Here is a 15,914-nt window from a genome sequence, read left to right on the forward strand (position 1 = left end):
ATCGGAAATTGATGGAATAAAACTGATCCACGAAACATAGATTCTTGAACTATCTGCTCTTATCTATCGAACGAAAGTTTTCATAACCGCTTGGAAACATGATTTTTGTTTTCTCGCGTTAAGAATATTTCACTCATTCGCTGATCTTACCCTAGCCTCCCAAGCAGGCGTTTTCAGGGGAGCTCCGTATTTGGTCCCTCCCCACAAACGCCTGCTCAACCGAAAACAACATTCCTTTCTCATTGTTTTATTCGCCTGGTAAGTGACCAATCAACAGTTTTGAAATTAAGTGGTGACAGGCTAAACACGATTCATAAGCTCGTGGTAGTGTTAAAACGTGACCTTACAGTTACCGTTTTCCTTCTTTTCAGTTCCTTGGCTAAGGTTATACAGTGCACTAAACTTTTGCTGCTCTGAGTCTGACTTTTATTAGAGGTCATAAAGCTTTCCTAGTGTTTCGTGCAGATCGTGTAATTATCGGGTAACCCGGCGGTCATGGTCAACTTTCCAGAATTTGGAAAGTACAAAGTGATTGGCTAAGTTTGGGAAAGGAATGTTGTTTTAGGTTGAGCAGGCGTTTGTTGGGAGGGATGAAAGACAAGCTCCCCTAAAAACACCTGCGTGGGAGGCTACTCTAACCAGTAAGATCTCGCATTACTTCAAAAAAATCCCCGGCCTCCCTCAGCACCGGCATATAATATCCCCCTAATTTAAATGGTTTTTATTGATGTATATGGTGCTTGTTTTGTCGATAGGGCTTACATTTCAGAAAATGTTGAGGTATCAGATAACATACAACCCTTAACGAAATGCGGGGATCTTTCAGACTGGTCGTTTTTGGTTAATCTCTGATTACTCAAGGAAATGAACACTAGGGGGGATGACTGTTGCTTATGACTTCGTTTGTGGGGCATACAGTAGTTTGTACTTACCATAGAAAAATTGAGTTTTATATTCTCTATCAGTGCGCGATCTTGTAGTTTAATAAGGGAATACTGACTATTTTCTTTTCAAACTTTCTAACTACTTGGTGTTTTAAGTGTCAAAAAGTTCCAACACCTGAAACAAGCCTAGCTTAGCACAGGTGGCTTCCATTTGCAGTCAAAGTCATTGAACCGCATCTTCTTCAGTTTAAATATTGATCCGTTTTAAGCATCTATAGAAAACGGGAAGAGAGATTTTTGGTCGAATTCCTTTCCTCTGAGGATTAATAGTTTCTCTCATGACCGAATCAAGCAATTGTGGCGCTGGAAAATGCCGCTGTTTTTTGAAAAAGGCCATGGCCGTTTTAACAGTGTTCTGCGCTGTCGGCGGAGTTATTTACGTTACGGGATTTGGAAAACAAATTCATGAAGCTGTAAACAAATTTATAAGACCTCATCAGGAAGATAAACTAGCAAGGAGAAGGTATGAACGAAAAATTTCGTCTCACGTGCTCTCAACGCTTAGTTATTCACGGTACATACTTAATTTCGTGTTTAACAGATTTAATTGATTTGTTTTGGCTACCAATAATTGTAGTCGAGTGAGTTCACGGGTCTCTATGGTTAAAGGTAGCCATTACTGATCGTAATACATTTTGTAACGCCAGAACTCTCCTCTTGTGTTTATCTGACTTATGCTTTATGAATTTTGTTTCGCAGATGTGTTATTCAGAATATGAAAGCAATTAAAGCGCTAGTTATAGCAGCTGAGTTCTTGTCAAAAGCATTTTTCGTTTGCACTTACATAAGTTTGTCAGATCTGAGTTCGAATCTGAGAACTACAGCTATGTTTTTAGTATTTCTCCAATTTCGTATGCTTACCCTGAGGCCATAGGTTTGGTGCATCTCTGTCATTTTAAACCAAGCGATCATAGTGTCTTTGTATTTAATTGTAAATTGACCCTTACTTCTCAGCGGCTCAGCAGGTTTCGAAAGATATTAATGACGGACGAAACAATATAGTCACCATAAGAGCCGTATAAACGTCAAAACTGAAAGCAGCTTGCTTTAAAACGTTTACCTCTAAATAAACTAAAAATGCTCTAAATAAAAGTTGTGATTTGCCGCTGATCACGCTCGGATATCTGAATACGTAGTTCAAGTGTTTCCTGGAATTTTACCCCATCCACATGAATAACTTTCTTATTGGTTTTGCTAATTCCAAATGCGGTATAGAAAAGCCTTAATTGGTAGCACTGTCTTCGTCGTAGTAAACTCAAGACTGAGTACCTGAACGTAATAATAACTGAGATATCGCGGTCGATTTTCGTATGTAGTGCTTTCAGTTGTCGTAGTCTATGGACTAGGGGTCCAATTTTGAATTTTGACAGAACGTTTTCTATGCTGACCTGTTAAGCGCCATTTCAGTAACTTTTGTTTGTGTTTGTGTTTTTTCTTTTTTTTAGAGTGGTCTAAAATGCTCAGAATTGAGTGACAGACCTAAATCGTAAATGTAATTGTAAATGTAATTCTCCAGTAAATAACGATTTCGGTCCTACAGCCAAATTTTTAGTTGGAAGACTATTTATCCACAACCATTACAATATCAGTTCACTCAAGTGGCATTTCGCGCCGGGATTTTCTCATATCCTTATGAAAACTGATCAGAGCTCAAGGACTTCAAGGGCGTGCTACTATTTCTGACGACTGGGGCATAGATTTTAGCGGTCCAACTTTCAATCTTGACAGGGCTTTTTATTATCGTTACCTATCAAAATATTGAAACTGGATCTTTGCTAGCAAACATTCCGTATCAAACAATTTTGTAAAATTCAAATCCTTATACTAGAGAGACAATCAGCCATAGAAGAACGACAGCTGAATTTTATGCAGGTATTTTTTTTTTACTTTGCAGTGAGCCAGCAGGAGCACCATCAGATCCTCTTAGGTTCAAAACCGCAGCTGTTGCGGCAGACTACAAGACGTGTTCAGAAGACGGTGCTAACATTTTAAAAGAGAAAGGCGGTAACGCGGTTGATGCTGCAATTGCCACTGCCTTGTGCGTCGGCGTGGTGAACACTCACTCAGCAGGCATCGGCGGTGGAGGATTCATGATCATTTATAACAAGACAACTGGTATGTTTCCAACGCAATTCATAAAAGGCCTATACAAATCGTTGTCATAAAAGACTAGTATACACGGTATAGCGCTTGACTGCAGAGCGAGAGGTCGAGGGTTCGATTCCCGTGGCCAGGGGCTCGTTTCTCGAAAGTCCCGATAATTAACGGGCCCGCAAAGCTGTTGTTGTTTACATGCAAGATAGAGGTTTCAATAGTTTTGCATCTAACATGATAAAACTATCAGTTAATGAAACAACATGGAATTGTTTGCTAGCCAGGACCCGCGCTCTTATTCTTTATATTTCGAAATGAAAATTTGATTTCGGGCCCGAAAATTTAACGGGACTTTCGAGAAACAGGTCCCAGACCAATACTCAGAGTCTTCAAATAACTGAGAAACAAAGGTACTCCTTTACACTAGGCGTCGAGACCTTTGTGTGGCTTCCCGTCTCCAGCTAGAGACGTAAAAATGCCCCCAATTACTACGTACGTGCTAAATAAATTGAAACTCAAATAAAGGGCATGGCATTCTTTTAAAGTATATGTAGCTAACGCTATTCACGTGACCCGGTGACGTCATGATTGGAAATTTCCGCCATCTTGGATTTTTATACGCCACTTGCACATCTCCCATAATGCACCTTATTTGTTCCCCAAACTTTGGCACAACCTTCGTGTTTCATTTCCCCTGGGTATTACAGCCGTCCCAAGAGAATTTGAAAACAATGCTTATGCAAACTTTTGGGGGTCAAATTGTATTGTGGGAAATATGCGAGTGGCGAATTCTGTCAAAAAAGCGACAATGGGACAAGGTTATTCAAAGTTAATTTTTTTGAAAAAAATGTTTTAAGTTATACAATCTATTTTGGCGACAACGACTTTCTAAAAGTCTAGGGCAACACAAGCTGTTTCTCATGAAAATGTCACTTACAAAAAGTTTACAAGCTGAAAACACTTAAATCGTGCATGGATATTTCCTTCTGATATTCATTTTTTATGAAAACATAAAAATCATAGGTGAGACCACGGCGATCAACTTCAGAGAAACCGTGGCTCAGCATGAAAAGGCGGATTCCATGAAGGAGTTCCAGCACCTCATGTTCCAGTGGAAATCAAGAGGTAATTAAAAATAATTAGCAAATACTGGATGAGGCTGCCGGGCTATGCTCTCACTAAAACTATACCGGATAGGGCTTCTGTTTACACATGAGTATAGTGATTGTAACGTGATTTTTGTGACGGCGCAAAGCATGAAAATACTGAAATTTTAAAATTATGTAACTTACCAGTAATTAACTCACCGTGATAACTCACGGCAAATAACTCACGACATTGGCGGACCCGTTCGGACCGCAGCGAAAGTGAACAAGTAGGAGTAAGGACTGGAATCCACTAAGAAGGAAGTAAATATTCAGGGCCCGGTTCCTGAAAGCTCGGTTAGCGCTAATCTATGATTAAAAGTTTGTTCTGTTTTGTATTTTGCCTCCCTATGTACTGCATGGAGTAACATTTTGTGTTATCATTACTGTATCTCAACAGTATTTGTAAACTTGAATTGCATGTTCTTAGACAAGAAAACCTTCCTCAAAATTTGGCTTAATTCTGGATTAAACCAGAAAATCATAAGGGGTTGAAACGTGTAACTCTCATATGTTTGCTTTGTCCGATGCTCGTCATTATTCATTTTCGAAAGTACCATATTTGGAACGAGAAGAAGAGATAACTGACCAATCAAACTTCGTAAAAAACGTGACGTAATTTTCCTTCAGGTTCCCGCGCCCGCTTAAAAAAATGGCCGACAAACTGGGGGAAAAACTCCCGAAAGCCGAGAAAGCTTTCAAAGGTTGAAACCAGAAATATTACCGGAACACTGAGCAGGATATTATTGCCTTACCACCCGGGCCAAACGTAACATTATGAAACCCATTGACGGCCTCGCAACTTCTTGAAGTTGTCACTTCAAAAAACGATGCCTCGTTGACCCTCTGCATAGTAAACTTATACTGCAAATAGGCTTTTAAAACTCTTATGTTAAAAGTCTAGAATAAACAGTGAAATTATTTTCTAATAAAATTCATTAGCTGCGTATCGAAAAGTGTCCAAAACCTGAACCTGACATCTTCGCAAAAAGTGATGCTTGTAATGAATGTGAGAAGCATTTTAAAAGCTTAAATTAAACTTGGAAGTTGTAGTCACGATCGTGTTTTGAGCTAATTTTATGAATGAACAAACTCAAAACAATAGACAGAGAAGCCGTTTCTTGAAAATTTGTATTCAAAGTCCAAAAAGTTAATCCTTTAAAGCAAGTCGGAAAACAGTATCTGGATCGTGGATCCGTTCACAAGTGAAATCGGCTAAGCACATGGCAAAATTCAACACAAAATCCATCTCGAATCAGGGCACATTTTGTAATTTTTCTTTAGCGCCAAAGACAAAAATTTATAAAACGTCTATGAAACATTTAAAAAATAAAAAATAAAAAATACATAAATTCCCTTTCAAAAACGTAATTGTCTTGGCCATAGAGTGCAAAATGTACCTGAAAATTCAGCAAAAACTTCGCTGACTTGTTGGTTGCATTTCAAAACAGACCATGGGCTCCGCCGTGAAGAAAACAAGGTTGAATTCCTCGAAGGACGGTTTCTTGATGAAAAGCCTCCCTTTCTCCACAAAAAGAAAGCTGATCATTCTTTTGAACTTTCTCTTTCCATTTTGTGTCTTTTAAAGGTGTATTTTTTAACTTTGAAATGCAGAACTCTTGTCTTAAAACATCTGCATGGTGATCGCGCAGCAGCCATTTTGTTGAAACTGGATATCCGTCACTAAGGTTTCCAAATACGGTAAAAGTGAATATTCACGAGCATTGAACGCGAGTTACACGTTTCAACCCCTTATGGGCTTCTGGTTAAACTTAATCATCTTTTGAGGAAAAAGGCCCAGGAGCGTGGACTGGGATTAAGAGAACCAAGCCCTCTCGGCCAACTACCCCGGCAGGATGTTCGATGTGTGTGAACGACTTGTTCCAGTTCTGTGCCGTTGCTGTTTATACTACACCGCATAACGTTTCGTTTCGGCACGAACAGCTGCCCGGTAAAGTGTGAACATATAGCCTGAGTATGATGTGAAGAGCGGAAACGCCCTAAGACATCTGCATGATTCCTCGTTGAATTCGAAAGCCGAATCCAATAATTGTTTTACTATTCGTTCAAAATATTTCAGACCTACCTTGATCTAGTTTGTAAAATTCTCGTCTTCATAACATTCACTTGCTCCTCTCTCAGCCTATAAAGAGATGGTTATTCAAGCAGGCTTTCTTTAAAAATCAGTTGTCATCTGCTTAGTGGTGTTTGCTTTTCGGCCATCTTAACAACGATGACCTCAAGCTACGCGCTCGGTCATTACTTGTAAGAGGGACTCAGAGCTAAGGCATAATCCTGTATAAAATTTTCAGAAATGAAGACCCGTGTCCCAGGGGAAGGAGAATTTATAGGCGTTCCTGGTGAGCTAAGAGGTTTTGAATTAGCCTGGAAAAAATATGGCAGCATGCCCTGGAAAGACCTGTTTGATCCTGCTATAAAGATTGCCTCTGAGGGTTTCAAAGCCACGCACACAATAATATCCGCTGTGGAAAAGAATGCGGCCAATGTATCGAATGATCCTGGCCTTAGGTGAGTGAGATATACATTAGTTTGACCATACATCACCCGTGCAGGAATCTAAGCCGCCAGCACTAGCCTAGTTGTAAAGAGACTTGCCATTATATATAAACCCGTAGTAACCCAACTAGATCAGTCTTAAACCAAATGGTACATACAGCAGTGATAGGTTTTAGATAATATTCGCGAAAAGCAATGTTATATTTCATTTTCAAAATGAGTGGTTTGACACTATTGATTGTTTTGTTAAAGGAAATTTTCTTAAAAGCACCATTATATTAATTAAAAATTTGCTACGGCAAATGTTTGCAAAAATGTGCATGCATAAAAATTAAACTTTCTTGTGACTACAGATGAGAAGTTTGCAATTGAAACACGAGAAAACTTCTAATTATGACGCATTCACAGTAAATTTCAAGAATATTGAACGATTCACTAAACTACTGTGTCAGTAAAGCATTTTGATATTCGCTAGCGGGACCAGGCAAGCGTAAACACCTGGAGCTATGGGTCAAACATGAAGTTTAACGCCTCTAAGTGTAAAGTGTTAACAGTCAAACGGAAGACTGCATGAGGCCTCTCTCGTAATTGCCCGTGCCACCGTTCATAATTTACACCTTAAGTACTGTATTTTGCGTATTTTTGGTTAGATTTCACCGTTTAACTATTACATTTTAGCTACCGCGTTAAGAGAATTTTTTTTTGATGTGAAGTATATATGAAATAATTCATTTTTGAACTGCGGTTGTAGATGAAAGTGAAGAATGACCATCGCAGTAAATTTTCCAATTTAAGCAATAGGAAAGAAGAAGCCTGAAAAAAAAATCAGGGCTTCAACGGGATTCGAACCCGTGACCTCCGCGTTTTTTTTTTTAGATTTTACTCAGCATTGGGTGGCGCTCCGCATGGGTCACGTGTCCCGTCCGCGCTATTCCCCTTTGGTCTATTTCAAGCTAGTATTTGTCTTGTTTTTATTTATTTGTTATTATTATTGTTGTGTCTATTTATTGTTTCTATTTATTAAGTCGTCTGGCCTTGAATCGCCCTCTTTCTCCTTTTTAGCGAGTTATTTAGGCCAAACGGTAAATGGATAAAGATGGGCGACCTAATAAAACGAACAAAATATGCAAAAACTCTGGAGAAGATTGCCAAGCATGGCGCCGATCTTTTCTATACTGGAAAAATGGCAAAGCAGGTAAGAATTTATGATAACACCAGCTTTTTCCCCTCTTACAGTCTATAGCCACAAGAATAGCTTTAACGCCTTTGTGTTACGTTGGTCTACTTGTAATACGCGCGCAGGTTCGCGCAGCGTTCTAATTTTTGTAAGTTATAATTTACACAGTCGCTTGCGGCTTAGACCCAGATAAGTAACCTTCTCCAAAGGAATCTGGTATCCACGTCTCTTTTCGGCTTCGCCAACAAGAGATCTTGGTACGAGATAAACTCCAAAGGGAAGTTACAAGCTACTATCACTCTTTTTACCTAGTAAGAGCCTTGATCGCCTTCGTAGCAGACGTTTGGGTTTTGTCGCGCGTTCCTTCTCCACGAACGTTCGTGAGAAAGGAACGCGCGACGAAACCCTAAGACCGTCTGCGTGAGAGGCTAGACAAGCATTCGAAAGGGAATGGGAAGCGGGGACTGAATTTCGGGCACGCTAGGGGGAGGAAAGGAAACCCTTCTCCCCAGCGGGCGCGCGAACCGAATTTCCTTCTCTTCCCTTCTGAACGCCTGGCTGACGCAGGATAGTGCTTCGATCGCGTACAACTAGAAGATGTTTCAGGTAGGTTTATACAATCTTACAGCATGTTGTTACCTTTTAACCCTCGGTATGACGACCACGAAAAAAGGACTTGACTCGCAATTCAAGCCATCATTCACCAGCAAAATTCTTTTTACGCGACTAGAAAGCATTGCCTACAATTCCACAGAGCAAGAAAGTCGTTACAGAATTGTCTTGTTGATAGGGACGCCCCTGATTTTCTGTATCTTACAAACACTTCGTGTCAAGTCGTGTGGCTGCACGGCTTGCCTGTTCCATACAGTACTCCTCCTTGCCGCGAAAATACTCTCAAAGGAAAGAACGCACGAATATATTCTTTATTAAGACCTGACGAATTTATGGATTATGCAGGTGGTCAAGGACCTTAAATCCGTTGGTTCGACGATATCCTTAGAAGACATGAAAAATTACAGAGCGAGAGAAGTCAAGGCAGTGGAGTCTGACCTTCCAGGGGTGAAAGGATTCAAAGTTTATACCGTCCCACCCCCGGCAGGTGGAGTGGCATTACTAAACATTTTGAACATTCTTAAAGGTATGTTTTCATCTTTTTCAATGCGCTGGTGGATTTTCAGTTTCAGCTTCTATTATTGTTGCAATATTCACATTTATAAAATAACAAAGATAGTACGCGCGTTCTGATTGGCTTAAAACCTTTGGCTTATTGTGCCGGTAAACTCATAGTTTTACTTAAAGTTATTTTATAAAAGCAATAGACCACACTTTCTATGGGTTTACACACGAAAAGCTTGTCGCCTTCGTCTCGTGATTTTCATGCTTTTCTCGTGTTCTCCCAACATCGAATATCCCCGTAGGTTATCACGCCGGTAAACCCGTAGAAAGTGTGGTCTATTGCTTAAAATTAAAAATTTAATAGCCTAAGTAATATATATTGTAATATGTACAACAAAGAAAAAACAAGGGACTACAAATTAAAGTAAAATGAATAAAACGTACGCAGGGAACAAAGTACCTTTGCCTCAGCCTGAGCTGGCCATTGCCACGAAAAGTGCAAAATGCTAAGTGCAAAATGTTTGCATTTTATCTGCTTGGCATTTGGAGGGCCTTGAATTAGTACAAAATAAGGATTTAAGGTTTTCAGATTGAAGAAAAACTTTAAACGGTAAACAGGGATCAGGATTTAGTACTGTAAAATGAGATTTTTACTCCCGCCTATCGTCAGAATGTTCCATTTTGGGGAGGAAAAGCCTTAAGTCTAATCTATTTGTGGTACGTTTAGGATATGCTTTAGCGCTCCCCAGTTTGAATTGAGTACAAGGTTAAGCGATTCCTTTTACAAATCACAGACAATTGCAGCAATTAAAAACAATTACAACCCAGCTATCTTCTGTCCTTTTTACCGTATTATTTAGCTGGCCTTGGCAAGCTGTTAGCAATTCCTTTGACAAAGGCGGGTAATAGAATTGTCTTATGTTACCCTAGACTGCTTGCAGTCTGGCTTTGCTCTTCAAGTAAAAATCGGTCTAGTTCTTATCGCAGCCAGCGCGACAGCAAATAATGACGTCACGATAAGAAAAATTTTTGGATTGAGCGGTAGAAATGACTGTACGCTGAATCGTCTGTTATTTGCGTTCATTAACAGGGTTCAAATTTGGTCCAGAGGACATTAAAGAACGGCCTGAACTAACGTACCACCGCATGATTGAAGCATTCAATTTTGCAGCTGCAAAGGAAACTTACCTCACTGATCCACTATTCAGCGACAAGACGGATCAGGTAAAAGATCAACTGATCATTTGAAATCAAACAGTTCTAATTCTCTATTTTCACATATACCATAATGCACGTTGTTTACCCCCCAGCATTTTGCATAACCATTGTCTTCGATTTCCCTTGTGACGACTGTAATTCCCAGGAGGAACTGATTGGAAACAATGGTTATGCAAAATTTTGGGGGCAAAACAAGATCGTTATAGAGCGTTTTCACTCACGTGGCCAGCATCTATGCAAATGTATTGGAACAAAAGAAAGCGTTTGCATAAGAAAAGAGTTCAAATCCCACAGAATTGTCTTGGTACACCAACATGGCCGCCGTTTTATTGTTTTGGGACACCAATATGGCCGCCGTGACGTCATGTGTAAACACTCTATAGTCTATGTGAATAAGAGGGCCTTAAACAATAAAGTAAAAACTAGGTTTTGCCCCTTTTAAACAAGAAAATGGGATTGTGAGTAACTGGATCAGTTTTGTTAATGATATATGAAATAAATCATATATGAACGGCGGAAATGAAATGAAAATGAAGAAATGATCGTCGTAGTGAACGCAATTTATGCAATTGCGTAAAGAAGCCTGAAAAAGAAAATTTCCGGACTTAAAGGGGTTTGAACCCGTGACCTCGCGATTACCACTACATCATTTATTTACAAATTTGTCAATCAGCTAGGTAAACTTAACTAACCCATTCTGATCCTATCAGCTGCCCACGCCGCCTAGACGAGTTGGCAGGTTGTCAAATATGAAAGTCGCTCTCAACAGTTTAGACAATAATGAAAATACAATATAAGTACGTAAGTGTACTTTTCCCGTACAAATAAATATTTTGAGGTTTTTTTGAGGTTATTACCGGTGCGATACTCTACCAACTGAGCTATGAAGCCACTGACGTTGGGAGCAGGTCAATTGTGGGTTTATATGTTCCCGTGAAAGAAATGAGTGTTAATGATATATGAAATGAATCAAATATGAACTGCGGAAATGAAATGAAAATGAAGAAATGATCGTCGCAGTGAACGCTAGTTATGCAATTGCGTAAAGAAGCCTGAAAAAAAGTCGGTTTTGATGCCAATCATCCAGGTCACCAAATGTAATTTTGGTTTTGGAATGCACAATTCAGCTCAAAGAATCCTCCAAAATCTCGCGAACGATTGAAATTCGGAATCCAAGGCGTAGAATCCAGAATCCAAGCCTGTCTTGAATTACTATATAGGGCGAACCGTGATACATTGGAACTGGACACAAAAAAGCTAAGAAAACAGGATTTTGACCTCGCAATTTCCTGCTATCAAGCCTTTGAGTTCCATGTATAACGCAAGGTGTGATGAAGGGAGAGACTGCAGATTTTGGCTCACGGAATGACGCAAGACCATCATGTTTAGCATATCGACCAATAAGAATCCTCGGTAGACTATCTACAATTCTGCGTACATTCTTGGTACGTGGAAGGCACTAAAAAAAATGTTCTTTTTGGGTGTTAATGTATTTAGCACTAGAGTACTAGTTAAGGACACCATTCTTACGTCCCCAACTGGAGACGGGACCGCTATTTTATGTGGTTAACCGAGCCACGCGAAGGTCCAGCCGCTTGCATGGCGAAGACAGTAGTACCTTCATTTCTCAGTTATTTTAAGACCCTGAGGATTGGTCCGACCCCAGCAATCGAACCCGTGACCTCCCGCTCTGTAGTCAAGCGCTCTACCGACCGAGCTAATCCTGCCGCTTAGTTATTTCTGTAAGAGAGTGCAGTCTTTAGTCATTTTTGGGGTTGGGGGAAATTCATTTCCACCAGAATGATTTTTTTTGTTGCTGAAACAAAGAAGTAATTGGGAAACTAATCTAACTAAATTGTTAAATACTCTGTAATTATGCTTATGATTGTGAAAATGATTGTGATTGTGATTGTGATTGTGATTATAATTGTGATCGTGATCGCGAGATTGCGATCGTGATCATGATCGTAATCGTGATCGTGATTGTGATCGTGAATGTGATCGTGATCTTGGAAGTCATCGTAATCGTGACTGTAATTGTGATCGTGATAGTGATTGCGATTGTGATTGTGATTGTGATTGTGATTCCGATTATGATTATTTCTGTTCAAATTCAGGTCGTTGCGGAGATGGTTAATCCTGAAAAGGGAGAGAAGATTCGCCAACTTATTGACGATAAATCTCACTCAGATGACTACGACTACTACGGGCCGATAAACTATCACATTGACGTCACAGATGGCACTACTCATTTGTCCGTCCTGGATAAAGAAGGGAACGCTGTTTCCTTGACAACATCAATAAACAAATAGTAATTACAAATTAATAAACTAGTAATAAGCAAATGTTACGGAGAGAGGGCGACAACGAAAGAAGGTCAGAACGCTTTTGCCCCAGCGCGCGCTGCTGTGCTTTGCGCAAGTTTCACGTGATCACCGGATGGTCAAAACACGCGTGATCAAATAGCGTTCTGTGCATTTCATTCATTCTTAATGGGAGTCAAACGAATGCTGACTACATACATGCGACGCATGCGTAAAACAACCTTGAGATTAGGATTGCGGGCTCCCCTGGTCGCCCGCAATAATGATAAGAAGAAGAAAAAGAAGAATAACGGTTTAGTTCCATTCTATTCCTTTCAACATCAGATTTAAACCAAAAAAATGCATGTTTTAAACCAAACTTGTTGGTATTCTCACAGACGGCCAAGGCTCTGTGGGAGTTCGGGGCAGCTCTCAGAGCCTGGGCTACCGGTGGTATTCTAGGGCCCATCAAGTCCTTGTAACGGAAATTTGACAACAACGTTGTCCCAGTTATCTAAAACACTCCCCATGTTTTTTATATGTGGCGGCTACTACTTTCTACGCTGACATTCTTTTTATTTCTCACTTTTTCTTGCAGTTTCGGTGCTAAAATAAGAAGTAAGAAACTAGGGATTGTTTACAATGACCAACTCTGGGATGCGGTTAATTTGTGGGTAAATGAATTTCATCTGGAACCTGATACTATGAAGCCTCGGAAGAGACCCATGTCTCTTGCTTCGCCATCCATCATCGTAGATGAAAAAGGAAATGTAAGAATGGTGATTGGTGCGGCCGGAGGAAAATACATCGCCACAGCTTTGGCGCAGGTACATAAACACATCTATCAATGTCTGAAAACACCTTTCTCCCAAGTCACATGAGCAAGGACTTAAAATTAAAATTGCCAGAAATCAGTAGCAAGTCTGCTTACATGTCAGGAAATTTGTGGGATAGTTTAATCATTGTGGCCGGGCAGAAGGTTAAACCGCGGAGCAAAACCGGAGTTCTTAAATGGCCAACAGGGAAAACGTATGCGATATCTGAATAAAAGAAAAGCTTGTTATGTGACAAAAATATCAATGTATTTGAGTGATCTCTCAGTTTACCCTTTGAAGGTTATTGCGAAGTATTTACATCACTGTAGGCATAGACTCTTTTCATGTATTCAGAACGAGATTAACGAAGTTTAAACACGCAGTCACAATGGCATCTGCACGCCGTTTTTGACACTGTCCGTGAATGTTTGAGCAATATAGTCTGCGAAAAGTGGATGTAATTTAAGCCGCAACAGTTATTTAATCATCAAAGTTTAACCACGTATAACATGTTTGAGGAGCGTATAAACTAAAAGTGAGTCACGAATTTCACTGTCTTTAAGACTAATTTTATTTTTTTTGCTAATATAGCCATTTTGGATACTCTATTAAATTGCAGGTTTTGATGAATTATTATTGGTTTGGAGACAGTCTGAAGGACGCGGTATCGAAACCACGCCTACACAGTCAGCTTTTCCCTAATATGGTATTAGTCGAACCAAATTTCCCTCAAGATATCATCAGGGGACTGAGGAAATATGGACACAAGCGGATCACAAATGATACCACGTTATTTACCGGTAAATAATTCCTTTGCCTACCTTTTGCGTACTTTAGACTTTTTTGGTGCACTTACACTCTTGTGAGCCAATTTCACGAGTGCTTTTAGCTTTTTTAGAAGTTAAAAGTCTTAAAAGACTTTTCTGGTGGATTCCAGGTAGAATTTCGGCAATAACGTAATTTACTACACTATGCAAATAAAATAGCTAAAATAGATTCAATATAACAAATAGTGGTAAGGAAACCTTTATGAAACCACGGGGCTTTTATAACATTAAGGGTTCCCCACAAAAGAGACAAAAAGGGTAAGGATCAGACAAAAAAGCACTGCGCGGTTGGTCTAAATCCGAATTTAAGCTCTGAAAGTTGCTTATTTTAAGGTAAGGAACTTTTTTAGTCTATTATACTTTTTTTAACTTGCATTCGCCTTACGTCATCCCAGATTATTGAATTTTTTACGTTGAAGGGAGTGGCTCTTGCTTGGAGACGTTGTGTCTCTAAAGGTCTCTAAAGGAAAATTTCCATGATATCTCATTCTTTGCAGCTTATAACTGGCTAAAAAAGTAATGATAAATTGAGCATAACAACTCAAACCACGGTTCGGTGTCCTTTAATTGTAACTTTATTTTGGAAAACACTTACGATCTCTATCGCATTTAGGAACACCGCTACAAATAATGGGCGTTGTTCAGCTTGTTGTTCGAGAGGACAACGGAGAGCTACTGGCACTAGCTGACTATCGCAAAGGAGGAGTCGCGGCAGGTTACCGCTGACCGAACACAAATCTTAGTGGGTAGGTAGGGTTACCATGGTTACAGAACAATATGATCATATAAAGATTCTCTTTGTAAATCATACGGAATTCTGGCCGAAGAAACGTTACTATTGTACTTGAATCGCCATGGAGTATTGCTCACTGACTGACATTTTTTTTACGAGTGAAAAATTTAAGAGGGTCACAACACAAGCTGAAGATTAACAAAGAAACGTTTAGCTTTTTGAAAGTTGACAGGGTACGCTTTTAAGCTGTTTGAAAAAGTCCAACCTTATTGCAGCGTTCTGTTCTAGCTATTCATAAACTTCTCCTGGCATAACTTCAAAACGAGTGTTTATAACCATCTCCAACAAAAAACATATCACTCATGTCTTAAATAGACTCACATCATTGTTTTTCTTTTATCCACAGATCTTTTATATTCCAGTAAAGCTTTTGAGAAGAAGACAAAACAAAAGAACTCTCCCTTTTGGAAGGAGATTCACCGTAATTCAAAGAACCATGGTTCTACTTGTTGTTAATGACTTTTCCATGTTGTTTTGAGCAGACGAAATGAACGCTCAAATGACCAAGGGAATACACTGTTACTACCGCGGGAAGTGTTCACTTTATACTTAGAAAATACTTTGTATTACTTATTCCAAATATTCTTCTAGAAAAGATATGTGGACTTTGTATTGTTAAACATCTGACCGTCCAAACGCGCAAATAAAGGGAAAACCTGGCCCATTATCAAATTGAGATAATTTCTTGTTATACTTTTGCTATTTTTAGACAGTGCCGATTAAAAACTATTTTGATTTATTTTCGGTCATTAATTTTGGTGTATCCATTTCGGTTCTTCAAAGGGATTATTTCGTCTCGTTCCTCCATTTAGCAACATGAAAAAGAATCCTGTTTCCTTATTGGTTACCTTGATGCATAGGCCTTTCATATTCCGATCCACTCGGTTCCCCCACAAAGGAAAAAAATACTTCCACTGAAGACAGCTAAGTAATTCGTTGAACTCTTTGTTATTGCGGAAAGAGGG

The 15,914-nt window shown here is 39.5% G+C and overlaps 1 protein-coding gene across 1 annotated transcript; it reads left to right on the forward strand.

Moving 5' to 3' along the window:
* The first annotated feature begins 1,176 nt into the window (after positions 1-1,176).
* Positions 1,177-15,688, forward strand: LOC140921826 (glutathione hydrolase 1 proenzyme-like). Its single transcript, XM_073371827.1, has 12 exons — positions 1,177-1,407; positions 2,839-3,059; positions 4,062-4,163; positions 6,496-6,712; positions 7,763-7,895; positions 8,835-9,015; positions 10,084-10,217; positions 12,329-12,522; positions 13,113-13,341; positions 13,949-14,129; positions 14,770-14,902; positions 15,296-15,688. Exons 1-11 carry the CDS (start codon positions 1,223-1,225, stop codon positions 14,880-14,882), a joined length of 1,890 nt encoding a protein of 629 aa, XP_073227928.1. The 5' UTR covers positions 1,177-1,222; the 3' UTR covers positions 14,883-14,902; positions 15,296-15,688.
* Positions 15,689-15,914: the final 226 nt, after the last annotated feature.

The sequence above is a fragment of the Porites lutea genome, chromosome 12 (genome assembly GCF_958299795.1).
Source record: "Porites lutea chromosome 12, jaPorLute2.1, whole genome shotgun sequence".
Lineage (NCBI taxonomy): Eukaryota > Metazoa > Cnidaria > Anthozoa > Scleractinia > Poritidae > Porites > Porites lutea.